The sequence below is a fragment of the Drosophila albomicans genome, chromosome 3 (genome assembly GCF_009650485.2).
Source record: "Drosophila albomicans strain 15112-1751.03 chromosome 3, ASM965048v2, whole genome shotgun sequence".
Taxonomy (NCBI): domain Eukaryota; kingdom Metazoa; phylum Arthropoda; class Insecta; order Diptera; family Drosophilidae; genus Drosophila; species Drosophila albomicans.
The window spans coordinates 454,699-477,679 of record NC_047629.2 but is presented as its reverse complement, the minus strand read 5'-3'; the positions used below and the strand labels follow the sequence as shown (position 1 = coordinate 477,679).

Sequence of the window (22,981 nt, the reverse complement as noted above, 5' to 3'; positions counted from 1 at the left end):
TCTAGAAATTTGCGTATCAATATAAATATATTGATGATAAATAATAACGAATATTTAACATACTCAAGTTACCTTACTTCTTGTGAAATCTAACATTTTTTCATTATTCTCTCTCTTCCATAATTTTCTCGTGTAGCAACAAAAATTCCTAAAACGACCAGCGGAGGATGTTGACAATGGCGCCGAGAACTTTGAACCGCCGCATAAGTTACCTAATAACAACAATAATAATAACAATAACAACAACAATAACAATAGCTCAAGTGGTGTTGGCGGCGGCTCCGAGAATCTAACCAAGTTCTCCGTTGAGATTGTGCAACAATTAGAGTTTACCACATCGGCGGCAAACTCGCAGCCGCAACAGATTAGCACCAATGTCACTGTAAAGGCGCTGACCAACACCTCCGTCAAGAGCGAACCTGGTGTGGGCGGCGGGGGAGGCGGTGGCGCCGATCAACAGCAACAACAGCAGCAGCAACAACACCAGCAACAACAGCAACACCAACAACACCAACAACATCAACAGCAGCAGCAACACCAGCAACATCAGCAGCAGCAGCAGCAGCAGCAACAACAAGGCGGCGGTCTGGGTGGCCTTGGCAACAATGGGCGTGGCGGCGGGGGTCCTGGCGGTGGCGGCATGCCCACAGGACCCGGCGTCGGGGTCGGTGTGGGCGTCGGCATGGGACCCAACATGATGTCGGCTCAGCAAAAGTCCGCTCTGGGCAATTTGGCCAATTTGGTGGAGTGCAAGCGAGAACCGGATCATGATTTCCCCGATTTAGGCTCATTGGATAAAGATGGGGCGAATGGACAGTTTCCGGGCTTCCCGGATCTGCTCGGTGATGACAACTCGGAGAACAATGATACGTTCAAGGATCTCATCAACAATCTGCAGGACTTTAATCCCAGTTTCCTCGATGGCTTCGACGAGAAGCCCCTGCTGGACATCAAGACCGAGGACGGCATCAAGGTGGAGCCCCCGAATGCTCAGGACTTGATCAACAGTCTGAATGTTAAGTCCGAAGGTGGCCTAGGTCATGGTTTTGGTGGCTTTGGCGTTGGCATGGGTCTCGATCCGCAGTCCATGAAAATGCGACCTGGCGTCGGTTTCCAAACCGGACCCAATGGCAATGGCAACGGACCCGGTAATGGTGCGCCAGGCGGTGGTGGCAACAATGGCGGTGGCGGAGGCGGTGGCCTGATGTCGGAGCACTCTCTGGCGGCCCAGACACTCAAGCAGATGGCCGAGCAGCATCAGCACAAGAGCGCCATGGGTGGCATGGGAGGTTTTCCGCGTCCGCCACACGGCATGCAGCAGCAACAACAGGCGCCGCAGCAGCAACAGCAGCAGCATGGACAGATGATGGGTGGACCCGGGCAGGGACAGCAACAGGCACGCTATAATGACTATGGCGGAGGTTTTCCCAACGACTTTGGCATGGGACCCAATGCGGCGCAACAACAGCAGCAGCAACAACAACAGCAGCAGCAGCAGCAACACTTGCCGCCGCAGTTCCATCAGAAGGGCCCTGGAGCTGGGCCGGGCATGAATGTGCAGCAGAACTTCTTGGATATCAAACAGGAGCTCTTTTATTCCTCACAAAATGATTTTGATCTCAAGCGTCTGCAACAGCAGCAGGCCATGCAGCAACAGCAGCAACAACATCATGTACAACAACAGCAGCAGCAGCAGCAGCATCCCAATGGCCCCAAGTTGAATGTGCCTATGGGGGCGGGAGGCAACTTTGCCAAGCAGCAGCAACAGCAACAGGTGCCAACGCCGCAACAGCAACAGCAATTGCAGCAGCAGCAGGCGCAACAGCAACAGCAACAATACTCGCCATTCAGCAATCAAAATGCCAACGCCAACTTCCTCAATTGCCCGCCACGCGGCGGCCCTCAAGGCAACCAGGCGCCGGGCAATATGCCGCAACAACAACAACAGCAACCACAGCAGCAGCAACAGCAACCGTCCCGTGGCCCCGGCGGTCCGCAATCTAATCCCAATGCTGGGCCTGGCGGCAATGCGCCGAACACAGCACAACAGCAGCAGCAGCAGCAACAACAACAGCAGCAGCAACAACAGGCAACAACAACAACGCTGCAGATGAAACAGACACAGCAACTGCACATCAGTCAGCAGGGCGGCGGTGCCCACGGCATACAGGTGAGTTCAGTTAACACTCGTTACGATTACCAAACGACCACAAACAGAAAACAAGAAGAAACAGAAGCAAGAAGCTTTCCCTTATCCAATAATATACTACGCTACTTAATACCATGGACACGTATGTAAATTTCGTATGCATATTTAAGTTATCAGCGTAACGAAGTCAACAGCTTTGACAAAAATTCGGCATTTGCCAAGCAACAGCAGCAGCAGAAGTCGAAGCTGCTGGCGCACGAAGTGTAAAGTTTCGACCATAAGTCGATATATATGTAGCATACACACACACACACTCACCCAAACGTCCCATCCGAAAATTGACATAGAAATGTCGGAACGAAGTTTCACAACCTGCAAATACTCAACTTACTTAGGGGGTTGCTCTCAATTCTGAATTCACTCAAAATCAGTTCACTCATTACGCTCTCTCTCAGTCTCTCTCTTTTCCGTCCGCTCTCTCACTCAATTCTGGTGTTGGCGTTTAACCCTCCTTTTTAGCTCCATCCGCACAAGTTTATCTCTGTCCATTAATTTTACCACACATCTGTTCATAAAATTGTCCGTCGACCTGGTGTTCGGCTTCAGTTGGCTGCTCGTGTCTCGTCGGAAAGCAGCAACAGCGACATCAGCGTAGCCACAGCCGAGCAGCGAGCATTGCCATGTGCGCCATTTTCATTACGTGCCGCTCGACTCGCAATAGTCAAAAAATTCCGAAAAAAAACCAACATTAATAGTTGTTGCTGTTGCTCCATTTCGGGTTGTCTAGGAATAAAATCGTCGCTTTCACAGCGCAAAAAGATGATAAAGTACTCAGCCACCAGTTCGTCCTTTCGTTGAGGAGGTGGAGATCACACACAGATTCTCATTTCCGTTCACAATTGCCCCCAAAGGCGACTCAAATCATAGTTAATCGCTCTGAATACCGTTCGCAGTGCGAGTATTCAAATGAATAAATTATGCAATTGCGATATGTATAAAAGCAAAAATTGATTACATTTCCAACTGCAATAATTTATTCAAGTATGCGTTCATATATTTATTTTCAATTTCTTTTAAATGTTGCTTAAGCCATTTTATTTAATTATTTATAGCATTTATACAAGTGTTTGCAAAAAACAAGTGCAAGTATTTTCTATTCGTTTTTATCAAGATTTAATTGGATTTAAGCTGAGAAAATAAAAATCGAAGTTTGTTTTTGTATATTTGTTCACTGGTATATTTGTTATGTATATGCACTATTGACTATTAAGAATACATATTTTTAGTATTTTTCGGTATTCATTCGGTATATTTTTAGAATAATATAATATAATGAAAAATCCTTTCAAAGAAAATAAAGTAGTATCGTATTTTAAAATGCATGATGAAAGCCTCCCATAAGAACATTATATAAAATGCTATATAAATGATCAATTCACTTGTTATAAATGTGGGAAAACGATCATTAAAATTGTAATTCTTCCATTTAATGATGCTGAAAATGCTCTAGTTACATTTAATAAACTTATGCATACTAAGAAGTGCCATACACAACATTCTTGACTAAATTTGAATGTTGGCTCTCACAGCGAGCAATTCCCTATTCACTTGCTGCCATTTGGCAAACTGACAATTTCAATCCACTTCGTGCGTGTCAATCAATCAAATCAATGTTCTTTCTTTACATTACTAAAATAATTTTAAGTATTCATATGTTTGCTATACCACAGAAAAGGAGCACATAAAATTGGCAAAATTTAATTCATATCTTAATGCATATTTCCATTTCATCGTTGGACATCATCTTTTGTCTGCGCACTTCATGCAAGACCTCATTTTGTCATTGCTTCTTCCCCCCCGCCTGCTTTCATTTCATTGCTCCATCTTTTTCTCGAGGGTCTCATTACAAGTTGTGCAGCTTGCAGGTTCCTTTTGCTTTTGCCTTTGACTGAACTGCACTCGCTCAAATGATATTCTTATATATCCAGGCGGGGCATGTGCCCCACCTAACCCATATTCATTATCCGCTCCAAATTGTTTTCCTGTTATTTCATAGCAACAACAGCAACGATGTCGACAACAACATTTCATTTACAAAATGAAAGTGCAAAACTTTTTAAGTTAAGTTTCATGTCGCTGAGTAGTTTTCATCAGAAAAGCACCCAAAAAACGAGAAGCGACCAGAACCAACAACTCTGCTTCTTCTGCTTCTGCTCTCGTTGTTGTTGTTGTATTATTGTTGTTGTTGCTTGCCTTTGCGAAAGGACACGGACACGGGTGAAATTTTCGTTTTGCGCTTTAGTTTGTCCACGGTCCGAGCAAAGCACCGACCAAGCTCAAGTTTTCTCATGAATTTCGTTCATGCATTACCAAGTGCCAGAGCCTTAGTTCCATCCCCATCCCCTTGGTCCAACCTCCAACCCCCAACCCTCTACCCTTATGCTTGCAACAGCATTCTGGCATATAGAAATAGTTGTGCACGCCGAGAGTCCAAGCCGCAACGAGCAAAAGAGATTGGCAAAAACTTGTTGACGATTGAGATTGAAATTTGGTTTAGTCGTTTCCGCTATCCGAACACCCCTTAAATTTGCCACCCTTCTTCGGACATTAGCGTCCATTTCTACGACTTTTTACGACTTGCACAAACACCACACACACACATACACACACAGCTTATACTAGATGTGGCTGCAAATTCAACGCATTGACTTTTGAGTCAAAGCTAAAAAGTGTTCAACTGGCGACTTCTCTTATCTTTGGTGTAGTAACGAAAGTCTCAAGTCAACATGTCGTATACACACTTGGGTCTAACGATATATTTGCATAGGACTCATTAAGAGCCTCAGCGAAAACACGACAACCTTTGTCAACCCCCAAAAAAAGCAACAACAAAAACAATAGCGACACAAAAGACAAAACGATGTTTCATCAAAAGCAAAAGCAACAAATGTGCGAGACAAGTGAAACACTTGAGCACAAGAAATGAACATACAGCGTGTAAAATGTACGATAAATATTACAAAAGCAGCAACAATATAACGAAGAAAAGAAATGGAAAACCTTGCAAATGAAATGAAAATAAATCTTCTTGGTAAATATTTGCCTAACGAGCTTTTTAAATCGCTCGACCAGCTGCCTGACTTTCCGCCCCCAAACAATAACCAAAGAAAGAATGTAGGAAAGGGGTATATCATTTGTAATGGACTCCCAAAGCACATTCAATTCATATGCAAAGCATCTGCAAATGATTTTAGCATAGATAAATGCCATTTAAGTAACACGATTACAGCAGATACTTGAATATTTCATTTACTTGCTAGCACAACATAAAATTGGCTTAAAAGCTAAATATGTTGACTAGATCTATTTATACTGCTAATGCTATATCAATTTTCTATAATTGTAGGCAAAGTCTTCTTGTATCATATAAACGATAATTGCATGTTATTATATTTTCAACAGGTTTTGCTGCTAACTTATTGACAGCTTAACAAGTTGTAATAACAAGGAAAAGGGAACATAGAATTTAGTTATTAGTTCAATATTTATGGTGCAAAACGTTTGAACAAATTAGTACAATTATTTCTTATTCATTGGTTTCCTCAAAACAAATATTTGGAATAATTAGATTCGAAAAAGCTGTAGCAAACGTTAAATATAGAAAATAACTTCTTTACTAACTTCTTACTGTAGCTTTCTTACTAGTTTTCCCTTTATGTAAAGAATCTTAAATTGGAATGTTATTCTTTTTTAATGAGCTGTGACTTTTATTTTCGCATCTCTAAATGTTTCATCTCAATTTATTTTAGTGATCAAGCGTTTGTCTAACTAAAACTTCCACTTAATCAATAAATCAAGAAAAATATTCACATTATGCTCTATGCGCAAGTAATCGACTTCTAAAGGGCGTACAAAACTCATTTCTTCTGCTTTAGTTGACGCCAGCAGCGCAGTTGACAGCAACGTCGAGTGCGACAGCGACGTCAACGAAGCCACATGACAGCAGCAACAGCAGCAGTTGCGATGGCGTCGGCGACGATGGCAACGACATGGATGTTGGTTGGCGTCGTTGGGTCGTCGTGTAAAAGTTCAATGAATTCAAAATGTTCACATTTGCATGTCCTGCATTAACTCGTTAAAATGCCAGCAACAACATGGTTAAGCGCAGTTGGTTGACTGACAAAGAATTTGTATAAAATAAAATAATGCACGAATAAGTGTGTATTGTATGTGTGTGTGTGATAGTACAGCAAACGAAAAGAACAACAACAACAAGAATCGTAACACAAAAAGAAACAACATCAAAATGCCAGAGCGCACAAAAGTATGCAACGGAAATGTGCGAAACGTGAAAATGTGCGGAAATTATATTTTCAAGGGTGCAGATTTGAGTAGCGGTTCCTTTTCGGGTTGAGTGGAGATGGAGTGGGTGGGGGAGGGGGAGGGGGAGTGTCAAATTTTTACGACTTACCGCGCCAAGTTAATGAAGTTGCGAGATGCGAGCTACACATGCGACCCGAAGATGCCAAGAGCAAGACGGCATCGAGAGGAAACAACACGAAATTGTGCAAATGGGCCATTGTAATGGTTCTTAGTGCTGTATCAGAGTATCAGAGGGCAATAAATAATTTATAACCATAACGTAACAGATCTAGAGCTTCCCGCTTTCCGCTTCCCCCCTCATTCCCCATCCCAACAGAATTCCATCAAAGCGAAATGGCCAACTCAACTCTTGAGTCGAAACAAGCCAAAGAAACGACTCGTGTTGAGTTTAGTCGTGTGTGTTTTTCATAAGCCGAGTTGAGATTCGTTTTCACTCCGATGTTCGGACTGTTGCTGATAATGCGCCGGCGTCATTGAAGAGGCAACAACACTTGCACAACTTGCTAGATACTCAGTTAAATAAATACAAGTCAAATTTTAATATTCAATTCAAATTTTCAAATGAAAGCAGACACTTGTGGAATTTACTTTGCATTACCAAACTTAATATAAAGTTGGAAATATATACTTTTCTTCCTCTATATTATACTGTTTAAGATTCCCAACAAATGCTGGGTATAACATCGTCTTGTCTTTTTTTTTGAGGCTTGTTGACTGGGCAAAACGAGGAGGGGAAGTCTGAGGCAGAGCTTTACAGGAAAACATTCGAATTGTTTAACAAACTCGTGACATAATTCGTTTGTTATGTCGCTGAGTGTGCCACAGCTTTTCTCACTAAACCCCCTCACCCCCTTCCCATTGACCGTTTTTACCTACTGTCTGTTTGTCTGTCCAGTAAGGCGAATTCAGTTGAGGATTATTATAAAGTTATGCAAAAGTGTTTAGAGGGTTTGTACGTTGAGCTGCTGCTTCCGTTTTCTTCTTTCCTTTTCTCTTTTTTTTTTTGCTTAGTTGCTTAGACGATGCCATTTGGCAAATAATGTCGACTGTTTTAGTCGAACAATCGATGGTGCTCGCTATTGTTTTTCTGTTTTTGGGAGACTCAAGTCAATTGCATTTGGGGGGATCAACGAAAACTTTCGCAGTAATTTGTTGTTAGAAAAATCACCTGCGATATTTACGATACGAAACTTTAACAACAAATTACGAACTACGAACTGAACAGCAATAGCAGCAGCAGCAGCAGCATCAACACCAGTTGCCCCAGAATCCTATAAAATCTATGCCAGGGTTGCCGCTTTCATGTTGCATTCATAATTCAAAGCTCCCCCTCCCCCACACTTCAGTTGCTTTTGCTGGCGGTAAATGTTGCTGTTATTGTTGTAGTGGCCCCCAGTTTAGGCACATCCTATCAAACGCGGCCCGCCATTTTGTTTTAGGCTGCCATTACACAACGCATTTGATGCTCTCAAAGGTCACATTATTTACCTTTTATATTCCCATTCGTTTGGTAGGCACTTGCCGCACTCCTCCCCGTCCCCGCCTCCGCCTCCGCCTCTAGCTGTGCAACTGTAACACTGTGTGTGTGGCAAGCAATGAGGAGACGAACGGAGGGGGCGCGGTGTGGGAATTGAGTTTGATGATGGGTTTTTTGGCGCATCGCAATATTTGCGGAAATTTTTCGCGTTCACTCTCTTTTTTGCCCGTCAACCTCAATGCTACTGGCTGCTGGCTGACGACTGACGACTGCTGGCTGCCAAGAAGTTTCGTAATATTTTCATCAGTTTCGGCTGCGTTTCAATCAATTTTCGCCAGGTGTTGCCACAGCGTTAATGCGTTGAAAGCATTTCCAGAGGCGGTGACACCCAGCTAGTGGCTGCTGTTAGGTAATGAAATTTGCCATCAAAGTGAGCTATCGCATAATACGATACAGATAGTTAGTTATCCGATCTATATCCGATATGCATCTATAAGTTGGCTGGCCAGCAATTTACAGCTTAATTTCGAACTCTCTTCAACTTGGCTTTGGCTATTTTCCAATTGGTTAGCTTCGCCCCTTGGGAACACACAGTTCAACACCTGGACGGTGGCTACCAATAAAAATTTCCTCAGCTCTGATGGCAATTGCTTTTCGCTCTCTTTCTCTGTCTCTATATAGATGAACTTTGTGCTACACATTTTCCGTTTACTTCATTCGCTGTGGCATAAAATTTAATATTTGCGCGTGTGCTTAACCCCAAGTTGTCTTCTTTCCTTTACTTCCTCTCTTCTCTGCTGCTGCAACATCGCAGTTATCTATCGCCTTGCTGCTCATTCCGAGTGTATGTGTGCGTGTTGAGTTCTCATCGTCGTTGTGATTATTATGCCATGTAATCTGCTTCATATAACAACGCAGCGCGATGAACGTGAAGCGTGGCAAGTGGCAAGTACTTTTAATACTTTCACCTTCTCGAGGTGGCATCGGGCTTAAAGCCTTGAGGGCCCTCTGGGAATTATCCATACATATTCATCGCGCTTGTCCCCCGCCCTTCTCTCTCACACACACACACACACACACACACACCCTTGTCCTACTACTTTTACATACATATCCATATATAAATATTTAAGTTTTTAATCTATTTAAATGGATATTATTTGAAATGAACGAAACTTCGTTCGAGACGCTCTGACGCTTTCATTTTACTTTCTATAATTTCTTGTCGCCATTTTTTCGCTCTCTCACTCGCTTATCTCGCCTGCCGGAGCTGAGTTTAATTTTCTAATCTTCCCATAGTCGCAACCAACAGACAAATCGCCGCGACACAACGGACACATTGCGGACGCTGCAAAGTATGCAACACTTTTTGCTTCACTCGAGTCTATACGAGTCACTCTGCGTGCGTGTGTGTGTGTGTGTGTGTATTTGTGCTCTGCAATCAGCTCACGTCGCATATTTATAGGCTGCCAGGCATAAAAAGCGATTTCAACTTGAGCTCGAGTCGTTTGCCAAAAGATTTACAAAATGTTTTGCCAATTTTCTCTTTGAGTTTCATATAAGTGTACGGATATTTTCTTGCCTTTTTATAGCATACTCTTTATCATAACACACTTAAATTAGCCAAAATAACTTAATTAATGCAACATGTAATTTAAAGATAACTAGAAATAAAAATAAGAAATTTTTATTTGCTAGTGAATTAGTTTAGGCAAACTTTTTTATGAGTTAAAAGAATCAAAAGAGTATTCGCACGTCGTTTGCATGAAACTACTGCAAATAAAAATATTTTTTTGCTTGTCTCAAGTCAGTTTGGCTTAACTTGCAGCCGCATTTGTTTAGGCCAGCTCAAAGTTTGTTATCATCACCGACTGCAGTTGAATATTCAAATTAGTTTTTATTTATTTTGGCCTAGACTAAAAGAGCAAAGGACTCCAATAGAGTAAAGGATATGCATAGCATGGCATAGTAGTTGAGTCTGTGATGAGGTATATCAAAAAGTGTTTGCACAATTTGTTTAAATTTCATGCCACTCCAGACAGAAATCCATATAAAATGTGCGAGTGTTTGTGTGAGTAAAACATGCAAATAATAAAAATCATTTTATTCTATGCAACTGTCAACGGCAGAGAGAAGCAAAGCATATGAACGGGTTAAGCATTGGTCAAGTGCAAATTGTTACAAAGAGACATTCAAGAGAGTGAGAGAGAGAAATGCGAAAGGGTAACTGGTAACTGGCAACTGGTAACTGGCAACTGGCAACCAGAATTCTCTCGCATAAACAAACCAAACACACAGCATTTGAAATTCCATTAAAATTTGTTGCTGTTGTCACAGAATTTTACACTTACAAACAACGAACAACAAACAAGCCAAATAGCAACAAACACATGCAACATTAAAGAATACTTTGAATGGCCATTTTGGGTGGCGACGCCGCATGTTGCGTATACGCAACGTTCGCCAGCCGTGTCAAAACAGCAAAGCTCATTTCATTAACTGCTACCACAGGACGCACAATCTGTTGCTGTATATTTGGTCATAAATATGTCTGACCTGCACCACCCCCTCAATTCCCTCTCCCATTGCCAATCTCACTCTTGTTCGCTCTCTCTTTTTTCCCACACTTTACATTTGCTTATTCCAAGCGCCTTTCCCAGCTCTAACGACACCTTGGGCCGCCCACTTGGCCCAGAACGTTTTGGTCCCAGTCACTTTATCAAATTAATTACTTTTTCAACAACAATTGGAAAGGCAGTGGGAGGGCAGCGGAGTGGGGAAAGGAGGACCAGTGGCAAACTGTGCCCAAGTGTGGCAAAGCAAAAAGTTGTGTTTACTTACATTTGCCTTGTTTTATTGCCGTGGCATTATAATCACGCACACACTCACTTCAGCAGCACCCTAAAGATTACATCGAACGGGATTATCCGACAAAAAAAAAACCAACAAAAACACTGAGAAAGAGTTATAATCTGAGAGTATATCTCATAATTAGTTGTGTGATCTGTATATTAAAAAAAAGAGCCTTCAAAAACATAACTTTTATCTTGTAATTGGATTTCCCCGTTTGACAGAATAATAGAATTTCATTTTGTTTTGAATATCTTCGAAATAAACCAATAATAAATATAAACTTGTAGCTACATAAAATTGCTGAGGCTATAAAATAAAATGAATCTTTGTGAACACTCATTACATGAGGAAGCAGGAAACTTTCATTGCAATAACCTTTTACTTAGTCATAAATACTTTTAATGCCTAACATCAGAATGTGTAGTACTTAAATAGAGTGCATATATTGTACGTATCCAGCGTGGAGTTAAATATGTTTTGGACTCATGTGAAGTTTGTGACGACATTAAGAACAATAAAGTACAGTTTAAAAATAGTTCAAGGAGTTAAGCACACAATAAACGAGGCGTCGACTCTCTGCTGTCGTCTGTTGACTGTCGACTGCAGAAATGTCACTAAGGAAAATCAATAATATCAACGAGACGAGAACTCACTTCTATGTTAAACGTTCACCCAACCACTCTGCAGTCCTTTGTCTTCTTCCGCGTCAGTGCTCTTTTTAACCTCCTATTGCGCTAATAATGAAGTAATTTGAACATATGGCAAAATATTCAAAAAGTGAGCCAACCAATTTCAATTACAACGAAATGGGGAAAAAACATAAAATGGAAAATGTGAGACGGAAAACGGAAAACGGAGAGCATAAAGACAGAGGGCGGCTCTCTCGCACTCTCTTCTCCAACAAAAAAAGAACAAATTGTGCCTTTGGAGCGCGCAACAAAGCCTCTGCACATGTGACAAGGACAACGCCTGTAATTAAAAATATAGAAGGGCAAACAAAAAGCACAACATGAAGTAGCACGCACACACACACACACACACACACACACACACACACGTGTACACAGGGTCTTTAATATAACCACAACAAACAGGCGACAGACAACGAACATACGTACATAGCTAACCCACCTGGACAGCATGTCGTATGTGTAATTTTATATTGTCAGTCGTCCTACGTCGTCGTCTGGTCGCACTTTTGATCTTAGCAAGAGGCAGCGCCATTGCGTACAACAGACAAAACTATGGCCAAGCCATTAAACTAGCTAACGAGATGGCCCACATCAGGGCGGCACAAACTGATAGCAAAATGAGAAAGGGTAAGCAGAAATGGAAGGCGAAAATGAATGAGAAGGGAAAGAGGAAGGGGAAAGGAATAGGTGCGTGTCTGACGCTCGTCACTTCAAAGTCCTTGCGCAAAGTAATTGAAAATGTAAATGGTCGACACGAGTATGAGTGGCAATTGCTGTTAAATACACTAACAAGCGAAAGAGTATCTGCGTGTCGTTTGTTTTATTCAACTAATTGGATTCTGTGGTAAAACTCAATTGAAAACTTAATAAATAAGTCACCTGGATTGATGTTTTCATTCACATCCACATTCACGAAATAAAAGAGAAAGCTAAGAATAAAGTGTGGCCAAAGGTCATGTTTTTAAAAATACTTCATTGATAATCTTAATAAAATCTATTTTAACTTAACGTATGAGGATGTTCAATAGACTAAAAAGGAGAAAAGTCCTTATAGAAAATAATAATTCTTGAAGTTCAACCACAAATTGTTTAAAATTATTATCGTACAACTAAGTTATCTACGTGTTTCTTTCATGCAGCTAATTCGATTCTGTTGTCACTTGGTTTAATGTTTTAATATTATTTCTAATTTGTATTTTAATTTCACTTTGTTTTTCGTATGCAACACCTTTGTCACATTTACAAATCTTTATTAAAGACGTTTAAAAAAGTGTGACCAAACTTCATGTCATTTAAAATACATAATAGATATTTATTTAAATGATATTTCTGTTTAACAAATGTGGAAATTCAAAAGGTTCTAGATGAAAACAAGAGGTGGGAAAAGACTTTCCAGAAAATGAATTCTGAAATTTCTTCGAATAGTTTATAAACATTATGTTTCAGCTAAGCTTCTGTTCTGCATCGCTTCTCTCAAATCGTATAAACCCTTTGCACTTTTTGTTGACCATGTTTTTATTAAGCCGCCGCATTTGCGGGTGGCCAAATGTTTTGTTTGCTTTTATTATTATTAATTGCTTATTATTTTAATGCATCAGCAGCGGGAGCAGCAATAACAGGCTAGAACCCTTTGCGATTGTCAGCTGTTGTTGGTGTTGTGCTGCGGTTGGGCAAATAAATTAAGTAATTAACTTTAACGATTGCCGTTTGGTTTGGTGTTTATTTATTTTGTTTTTTTCCGTTGCTGGTTGAATGGATTTTTATGCTTGCTATTCGCTTCATTCGCATTCGATTTTTAGTGTGCATTTTAGGAGCGTTTGGCACGCCTCTTTATCCTTTCGGCCATTGGCCAAGTCATTTGCATTTAGTGCAAATCAATGGGAAATTTTGCAAATTTGCAATCGAAAAACACAGCAAAAGCCAAAGGCAAAATCCAATTCATTTGTTAGCCAGCTGAATTTCTGATGAGCTTCAGTTGAGTGTGAAAACGCCAGAGAAGGGACTTTTTAAGGTCGAACGAAGGGTGTGAGGGGGGAGGAGAATCGCAGGTGTCTCAATGCTGCGAATTTTGCGAATTTTGCAATGTATCATTGGCCCGATTTTGTGCATTCATTTCGTGCTATTGATTGTGTGTTGTGCGTTTGTTGTGTTGGCTTTTGTGACTATTTGAAAAGTGTGTGTGTAAATGCATTAATGAATGTTGAACTCTTTTGCATTGCCGTGTCAAAACTCGCGAAAATTGAAATAACGCAGACGCGGCAAAAAGTAGTTCAAATATGCATTTGCAAATGTTGTGCAAACGTTTAGTCTCTATATCGATCGATAATTAAGCTATGCAAGACTTCTTTATTTTATTCTGTGATACACGACTAGAATATGCAAATTCAGGATTTTCACTCTGATGAAACTTTGCTATACAAATGAATAAAAGTATTTGAAGAGTTTGGAGCTGAAACTAACTTTGTTAGTTTAGCAAATTAAAAGCATCGATAGAACTAACGAACTATCATTTGATTATTACAAAATAAAAATATTGTGTGGGAAAGTTTTAACTGAAATTTGTTAGCACATGTCGTATAAGTTGAATCGATAAATGGCTCAGTGAATCGTTGTCAATGAGTAAAGTGGATATTGACTTTTTATTGCATTCTCTCTGTTACTTCATCTTCACTTTTTTGTCTTCTTCTCGTCTCTTTAATAAGGCTCAAACTGCAGCTTAAACTGTCTATAGACTGCATATTAAACTCGTTTAAAGCCCTAAAAACATAACTGTAACTGTACATTGTTTCATTTCCAAATAGTGCGCAGTATAAAAAGTGTTATATCACACTTGAAAGTAATTTTCCTCGAGTTCTTTTCACATTAGGATGCAACTTGCTGCTGCGGACTTGAGTGACAAATGGTTTGGGTATTTCTCCCCAATAAACTCTTCTCTCGCAATTGCAACAATTTCCATGCAGTGCTTCGGCTCCACCCCCCACCCCTCTCTTCCTCTCATCCCGCTTTCTTTTGCTTGGCTAGGCACTCGGCACGTAGCGTTTGGCATTTTAATATCGCGCTCGTCGCTGGCTGTTTCTCTGGTGAGCCAAAAACGCGCTGTGACTCAGCGAGCGAGTCGCGCGCGTTTCGTTGGCGTTTTTCTTCGTAAATTGTATCTGGCAGATGTTTTGTAGACACTGCAACTACACACAGCACAGCTGTATACTCAGCATTGAGCATTGAGAGTCGCCAAAGTAGAATTCTTCTCATTGCTATTTTGATTTCAATTCGTCGCCATCGCGTCGACGTCTTTTCTTTTCTTCTTTTCTCTACTCTTCTCATTGCTTTGTATGATGTTGCCATGCAGCTGTTTTATCTATCAGATGCTTATGCTCTGACTCACATCGAGCTTCTTTCTGCTCATTCTTCATTTGCTGCTGTCTCTGTTTTGTTATTATCGTTACTGCGTCGCTGCCTTATCACAGCAGAAAACAACAGATAATTGCCTCGTTATAAGCATGAGCGAATCTTTGGCACGAGAGAGATTCTTGTCGTTGATCATCAACTGTTTTTGCTTTGAGGAAGTCGTCAACAATATGTACAATAATAAAATAATGACACTGCCGTAAACCAATTAGCTAAAATTGTTTTTGTCGATGCCTCATTATCAGTTCGCAATCATTGCGAAAATTATTGAAAATATTCAATTGATATTGTTTGTATTGCACGCAATAAATAATCTCAGTTTTCTCCAATTAAGCGCATTTTGCAACAACAACAGCAACAATTACATTTAATTCTAAACTCATTACCTGGCAACAAGGAAACAAATTAAAATACAGCACAAATTATTTATCCATTAACAAAATAGTTGATGGCTTCTAAATTGCATTTAATCATTTGATTTTGCATTTATTGATGCCATAACTGAAATCAATGTAAAAGCAAACACATATTTTACTTGCGTAATGCAAAGTGTAGTAAAATAGTATAAAAGTTTATAGATGAAATCAAAAACATCTTTCTATTAATGATGTGTTTGGTTAACGTGGGAAATTTCGAAGAATCTCAGTTTATATCAGTGTTCAATGTAAAATAAGCAATAGATTCATTTGCAATGTTTTTGTTACGCTTTTACCAATGTCGAACAAACTTTGTTTTTACTCTTGAACTATCTTTTAATATATCATATAAATGAAGTATTTCCATACAAATGATCTATTTTGTTGACGTGAGAAATATAATTAGAATAGCAAAATTTATATTTCCTAGAATTTACTTGCGTTGAATGCAAAATAAGAAATTGATTCAGAATGGGTTGAGCTGTTTATTTTGTAATGAAATGTTTTCGATGATTATAAATAATCTTCAGGATCGCCGTCCAAGATATACCGCAACCCTTAAATTCTTGGAAGCTTTCGTAATGTTGTAGAGAGCTTTTGGCAATGTCATTTGCAACTTGTTCGTTACGATATTGCCAAGCCCATTAACTCTGACAAGCGATCCATTAAAATGCATTCATAAATTGTGCAGGTGTGTAAATGCCATCTTGTAAATGAGTGTGTGAGTGCTCACTATGAGTGTGTATGTGTGTGTGTGTGTGTGTGTGTGGTAAGCATCTGGTGTAGTGGCTCGCATCATGTTGTCCAATGAGCAGAACCTTAAATTAAACCAACAAAGTTACAAATCGAATGCAGTGCACGGCCCACAAAAGCGGCCCAAATGATTTAAGCGGACATATCCCCAACCTCGCCCACAAGATGCACACACACACGCTTAGTTACATATACGTTTGTGTATATGTATGTGTGTGATGTAGTGCAGTTCATTTGGGTCTACAGGCGGCAGTCGTTGCATGTTTTGTTGCTTTGTCTCGTTTGTGCTCGCTTTGTGCCCCCTTCGGTGGCAATGTCGATTCGGCTTCTCCCTTTGCTCTTTGCCCTGTGCCCGCTGTTTGCATATGGCGCTCGCTCTCATGCCCATTTATGCCAAAATTTAATTTATAATTATTGCAAGTTTAATTTATGATCATTGACATGCTGCAGTACTCACACACATACAGAGTGGGCGGTTGGGCATGGTAACTGAGATTGGAAGCTCTTTGTGTCTATACTATGCGCCGCATTGCCAGAAAGGGCCTCTTTCCCTTCCCCCCTTGTGCATTGTGTGCTAACTGCAACTGTTTCAAAAGTTTCATCACACACATCTCTCTTTCACTTTCTTCTTTCTCTCTTACTCTTTCTCTCTTTTATGCTGTGCTGTCAATAGTTGCATCTCTTTCCTCTGTGCGTGTTGCACACATTTTGACATTTGCCCTCGAGCCTGCAAAGTCGAATCCTTTGGGGCATTCACCGCTCGACGAACGTTGCCTGATATGCTTGCAACAAAAGCGAATTTCGTTTCTGTTGTCGAGCTTGGTGAAAGTTACAGCCACCCCTGGGATTCGAAATGAGCTCCTGTTTAGGACTGCAACGCAATCCAGCTGCCTGGTTAACTGGTTCAACTCGCAGCCCTCGCAAAGATTCGAGCCGAGGCTTGCTTTGATTTTCGGGCTTACCATAGTTTGATGGAATCCATCAGAAGTTCTCAGAGCGTGCTTAAAATTGGGAGAAACTCCTGAAACTCAGCCTGCACTTTGCAATTGAAGATATATGCATATATTATTGTTAGTCTGATTATGAAGTGTATATTTCTCTTGAATTGAATCAGTTCACTATTATTATTAATATACTAATTCGGGTATATGAACATATGTGCTATATTTTAAGTTTATATATTAATATATTTGCCGAACGAATGAACTGAATAAGTTCACCTCCATCGGTTTTTTCCGTTCAGATGTTCAATTTCGTTCTTGTTCTGTTCTCTTTTAGTTTAGTTTGTCCTTGTTTACATTTTCCATTTTTGATTATTAGTTCTTTTGCGGTCTATTGTCTTCAACGTTAAAATACTATTAAAATTTATTAGGTAAATTTATTTTGTGTTATTCAAATTTTAAATAAAAATACATATAAAATGTATGAAACTGAATCTGGAATATTTCAAATAAAGTTAATAGGATACTAAAAATACAAAGGTGGCTTAAAATGATCAAAATCTACGATAAACGAAAACGGCGAATTGAACTTGTTATTTTACCAATCAAAAATGAACAAATAGATTTAAACGATGTTTACGACAATAATAACAAGTAAGAAAGCTACAGTCGAGTGTACTCGACTGTGAGATACCCGCTACCCATTTTGAATAAAAGCAATATATTTTGCGGTTTTATTCTCAAAATATACCAAATATACTGCAAAAATACTAAAAATATACCAAATGGTAAATGTGGTATATCGATATAGTACTGCATTCAAAATATACCATAGACGACACAATATACCAGATTGTCAGCCAAAGCAACTAAGACCCCTAGTAAGTAGGCGTTTTTGCCCATACAAAAGTATTTCTTTAATAACTTCCACAATTTTAGACTGATCGCAACCAATTTTCAGGAATCATAACTACTATAGCTATTACTGTATATACCAAAATTCGTAACGCTAGCTTTAAAATTACGCTTGTTATTCAAATTTTTTGATTTGCAGGGGCGGAAGTGGGCTTGGCAAAAATTTGAAACAAACTTGATCTGCGTGCAAACATAACAAATGCTGTCGAAAAAAATTATAGCTCTATCTCTTATGGTCTCTGAGATCTAGGTGCTCATACGGACAGACGGACATGGCTATATCGTCTCGGCTGTTGACGCTGATCAAGAATATATATACTTTATAGGGTCGGAGATGCCTCCTTCTACCTGTTACATACATTTCCTGCCGGCACAAAGTTATAATACCCTTCTACCCTATGGGTAGCGGGTATAAAAAAAAATATATACAAAGAATATAATGATTTTCAAGTTGTCACAATAATTTTAACTTAAGTTTTCTGAATTATCGTATTTCAAAAGCAATGAAATCCACTTATAAATACTTTACGTTCATTTTCTTATATACTAAAACTAATCACATCAACTTTCGATTATTATCAAGTTTTAGCTTCCCATTCTCCGATTTCACTTCCTCATCAATTAACAAGTAAGAAAGCTACAGTCGAGTGTGCTCGACTGTGAGATACCCGCTACCCATTTTTAATAAAGGCAAAATATTGCGGTATCATTTTGAAAATATACCGAAAATACTTAAAAAATACTAAAAATATACCAAATGGTGTGTTTGGTATATCAATATAGTACCGCATTCAAAATATACCATAGACGGCTCAATATACCAGATTGTCAGCCGAAGTAACTAAGACCCTTATAAGTAGGCGTTTTGCCCATACAAAAGTATTTCTTTTATAACTTCGACAATTTTTATCTGATCGCAACCAAATTTTCAGGAATCATAACTACTATAGTTATTATTATATATATACCAAAATTTGCAACTCTAGCTTTAAAATTACGCTTGTTATTCGATTTTTTTGATTTGCGGGGGCGGAAGTGGGCGTGGCAAAAATTTGAAACAAACTTGATCTGCGTGCAAACATAACAAATGCTGTCGAAAAAAAATTATAGCTCTATCTCTCGTAGTCTCTGAGATCTAGGTGTTCATACGGACAGACGGACGGACACACAGACACACAGACGGACAGACGGACATGGCTAGATCGTCTCGGCTGTTGACGCTGATCATGAATATATATACTTTATAGGGTCGGAGATGCCTCCTTTTACCTGTTACATACATTTCCTGTCGGCACAAAGTTATAATACCCTTCTACCCTATGGGTAGCGGGTATAAAAATCAAATTCGCCAAATGAGATTTCAGCTCCCCAAAACATTCTCCTTCCCTCTGTCTCGCAATCTATGTATATATATATTTCTGATTTTTCTAGTCAGTCGCTGTCATAAATTCGTTAAGTATCGTGGACACCTCGCAACGGAACGGAACAGAGAAGCTAGTTTATGTCACACAAATATTCAATGACAGTCCCCATTCCCCTACCCCGTCCGTCCTCCGCTCAATGTTCTGCCTTGCTCTGCCCAGGACGACACATTATCTTGGCTTCATTTGGATTTTTTGGCTTCCATGCCAACACAAAAAAAAAAAAAAACATGAAGTAGTAGAGGAAGAGACATCGACGAGGCGGAAAAGCGGCGCACAGACAATTCGCGTAGCGGGGCTGCGATGTCCTTCAAGGCTTGAGTTTGCCAAGGACGGACAAAAGGAGGGTGGCAGAGACGAGAGGGCGACAAATGGGCGTTTGGGGGCGTGTTCTTTTGCTAATTTCATTGACTCTCAGCTTGGGCCTCTGCCAAATGCATTCGATGAGTGTGGGTGGCTGTTGCTTCAATTGCTTTGTGTGCACTTTAAGTAACTTCAATTATCGTTGACTCCGTCACGCCCCCCAACCCCCTTCTCCTATCTCCGCAGCTTTGCTAATGTAGTCGCTTTTTTGGCGCTCATCGCTCATGCGGCAATAGAATGTTGTCAGCTTAAGTGAAAGGCAATGCAATTGATCAACAACTTTGTAAACTTCATCTTATTTCAAAAAACAAAAGTATGCTAAATCAGCTTTAGATAGATATATATCAATATAAATCAGCTGCACAATATTCAATGGTTTTATATTCTGTATGCAATTTCAAATATTAGTGTAGACTAACATATTAATAACATATGTTATCTAACATAATGTAAAGTTTTTGGCAAACTTCAAGGGAATATAAACTTTTTGACTTGCTGTTAACAATTCAACTATTTAATAATGATATTGACCATTAACTTAATGTAAATGTCAAGGGTCTCTTATTGTTGATGTTGCAACCCTTGTTTACATAGCAGGCGGATTTAGCTTGGCTCAGAAATGAAAAGCGAGCCACATTCACCTTAACATTAAGATTTATTCTCAACAACAATGCGAAAATGTATCCGTATATATTTTTCGTTGCTTTTCAATTATTTTAAGTGCTGGGCAACAAGTTCGCCTTATTTTGGTTTTTGTGTTGATTTGTGGTACAGTTGTGTCCTCGGATTTCAACTATGATTGTGAGGTCTTGGGGTCCAATAACGAGAAGAAGAACGAGCATATAAGAAGAAACAGCCCCCGAGGCTCAGTTGAAGTTTCATTTCTTTTTGTAGAGCGCACCCCTGCATCCCTGCCCCTTTCCCCATACATTCGCACACACACGCACTCACATGTCACACACACCAGTACACATTGTGGCATAGTCACATATATCATTGTCAAGTCTATATGCAAGGCGGCAGATTCCCTTACACCCCCCATCCAGTTACCATCGCTGGCCAACCAGCATTCAACTTGCCCTCTGTTCAAATATCATTCCCTTGACGGCAACGGAGACAGGGGCAGGGGCGGGGGAGGTAGAGGCGACATCGGTGGCATGCGGCAATCTTTTTGGCTTGTCAAATGCGCATTTCCTGCTTGCGAGTCCTTGCTCTTCGCATGTGTGGGTGGCAGCTCTCTTATATGTGTGTATGTGTGTGTGTGTGTGCCCGGTTTGTCTCCAGCGCAATCAATATGGCGACGCTGGGGTAATAGCGAAGGATTTACGCGCACGGCTTATAGAGAGCGAGAAAGTAGAGAGAGAGAGAGCGAGAGAGAGAGAGGGAGGGAGAGGGAGACACGTCCTGCTGTTTCTCGTCCGTGGTCCTGTTCCAGTTCCTATTGCTGCTAGTTCTGTTCCTGTCGTGGTTACATCGTCAACGCTAACGCCAACGCCAAGTCGTCGAAGTTACCTTTAAACTTTTCTGCTTTTTTATTGATATTTTATGCATGTATTCGTTGCCCATTGGCTGCGGAGAGCGGAAACGGAAGTAGGCAGGGAGAGGGAAGGGAAGCAGAGATTTGGGCCTCTAGCTGCGCCATGTTTGCCCTTTTATGAAAGCTGGCTGTAATGATTTGTTTTATGAAGTCGTTCCTTGCCTGCCGATCTGAAGGTTCTAAAGGTATGCTGCTCTACCCTGGGCTGTTTGCCCAATGACTTAGTTATACGAGTGGAGAGTCCTCACAAAAGGATTTGAACAGCTTTTGCCAGTTGCCTGTGTCAGTTGCGTGCATATCAAAAGAAACTCGCTTCAAATGTATGTTGCATGCTTCTTCTAATGAAACGCTGATGAAATCAATCTCTCTCTCACAATTCACATTCACATTAGATATTGGATTATTCATGCTGTCAGCTTGCATAGAATTTCTTTATTCATTTACCAGTTTTGGCTGGCTTCTCCCTTGGGATGCTGTCTTTTTCATTTCTCAAAGGCCAACAGAATGAAGAAATTTAATACAATAATTATGTTGCCTGTATTTTTCATCTTCAAAGTCACTTGGCAATAAAAGTATTCTGCATGCAGTGCAAAGATATGCCTTGCGTTGCCATCAACTTCAACTATGAGTTGCTTGACATTTTCACAAAGTTTTGATTGAGTGGAGAATAAATAAACATGAAAAAGTTATGCATAGTTGTGAGTACAGCAATTAAAACAAGGAAAAAGGTGATAAGATAACCCTATAAATTTAACAAATTAGTATTCTGAAAGGATATCAAAATTTACCGAAGGTATATTGATATGTAGGTGGTTGATACACTCTACCCATTGTCAATTAAAGCACTACACTACATTATTATTCAAAGTATACCAAGTTTTCAGTATATTGAAAAAATACCAAAATATATCGAAGGTTACATATGGTATATCGATATGCTATTGATTTCATAGAGTACAAAATATACCAGATACCTAAGCTCTACACAAACCCATTTATTTATTTAATAACTTTAAAAATGTTATCGGGAGAATTTGTAAATATCAATTATATTTATATGCCAAGAATTAAGAACAGATTTTGTCCCAAGAATATCAGAAATTCAGTTGCAATTTCAGCATTGCAATTTACATAATTAGTTGATGCAAATAATTCTGTTATATTTTATGCATATTCAAAAAAGTTTTAATAAATGTAAAACCAAACAATTCTAAAATTAATTTATACAAAAATATTTAAAACAAGTTGCTCACAAACTTGCATTATTTTTTGAACCTCAGAAGTTAATTTACAATTTTAGCATTTCTATATTCGACGTTTTTAGTTGATTAAATGTTAGTTTATATAGAGTATCTCACACTCGTTTACGCATTTCCTTCGAGACTGTCTTTGTATTGCGACTTCAGCTAACGAATCTGGTTAAATCTTCTGTCAGCTGACGGCTTTCATAAGCATCTCTGCTTATCGCACAAATTGCAGGTGTTGCAACTTGCAGCAGCACGAACAATAGAAGTTGCCATTGGTCGCATCCACATACGTTTCTCACCTTTGCTAATGATTTATGGCTCAGCATTTGGAGCGATTGTTTCCAGCAGCAGCAGCAGCGGGGGGAGGGAAATGGGGTTTATGGCAGGTCAATGGCAACAGTTTGCGACTGCGTGGCTGTTGTGGCACTA

General features: G+C 39.9%; 1 protein-coding gene across 3 annotated transcripts in view; it reads left to right on the top strand.

The window, feature by feature from the left end:
- LOC117572796 (neurogenic protein mastermind) overlaps positions 1–22,981 on the top strand; it is a 97,295-nt gene that overhangs the window by 67,451 nt on the left and 6,863 nt on the right. For all 3 annotated transcript variants that reach the window (XM_034255899.2, XM_034255900.2, XM_052005984.1), the window contains one exon: positions 137–2,170. In XM_034255899.2, the coding sequence (XP_034111790.1) occupies positions 137–2,170 (2,034 nt within the window). The remainder of the gene's footprint in view (positions 1–136; positions 2,171–22,981) is intronic.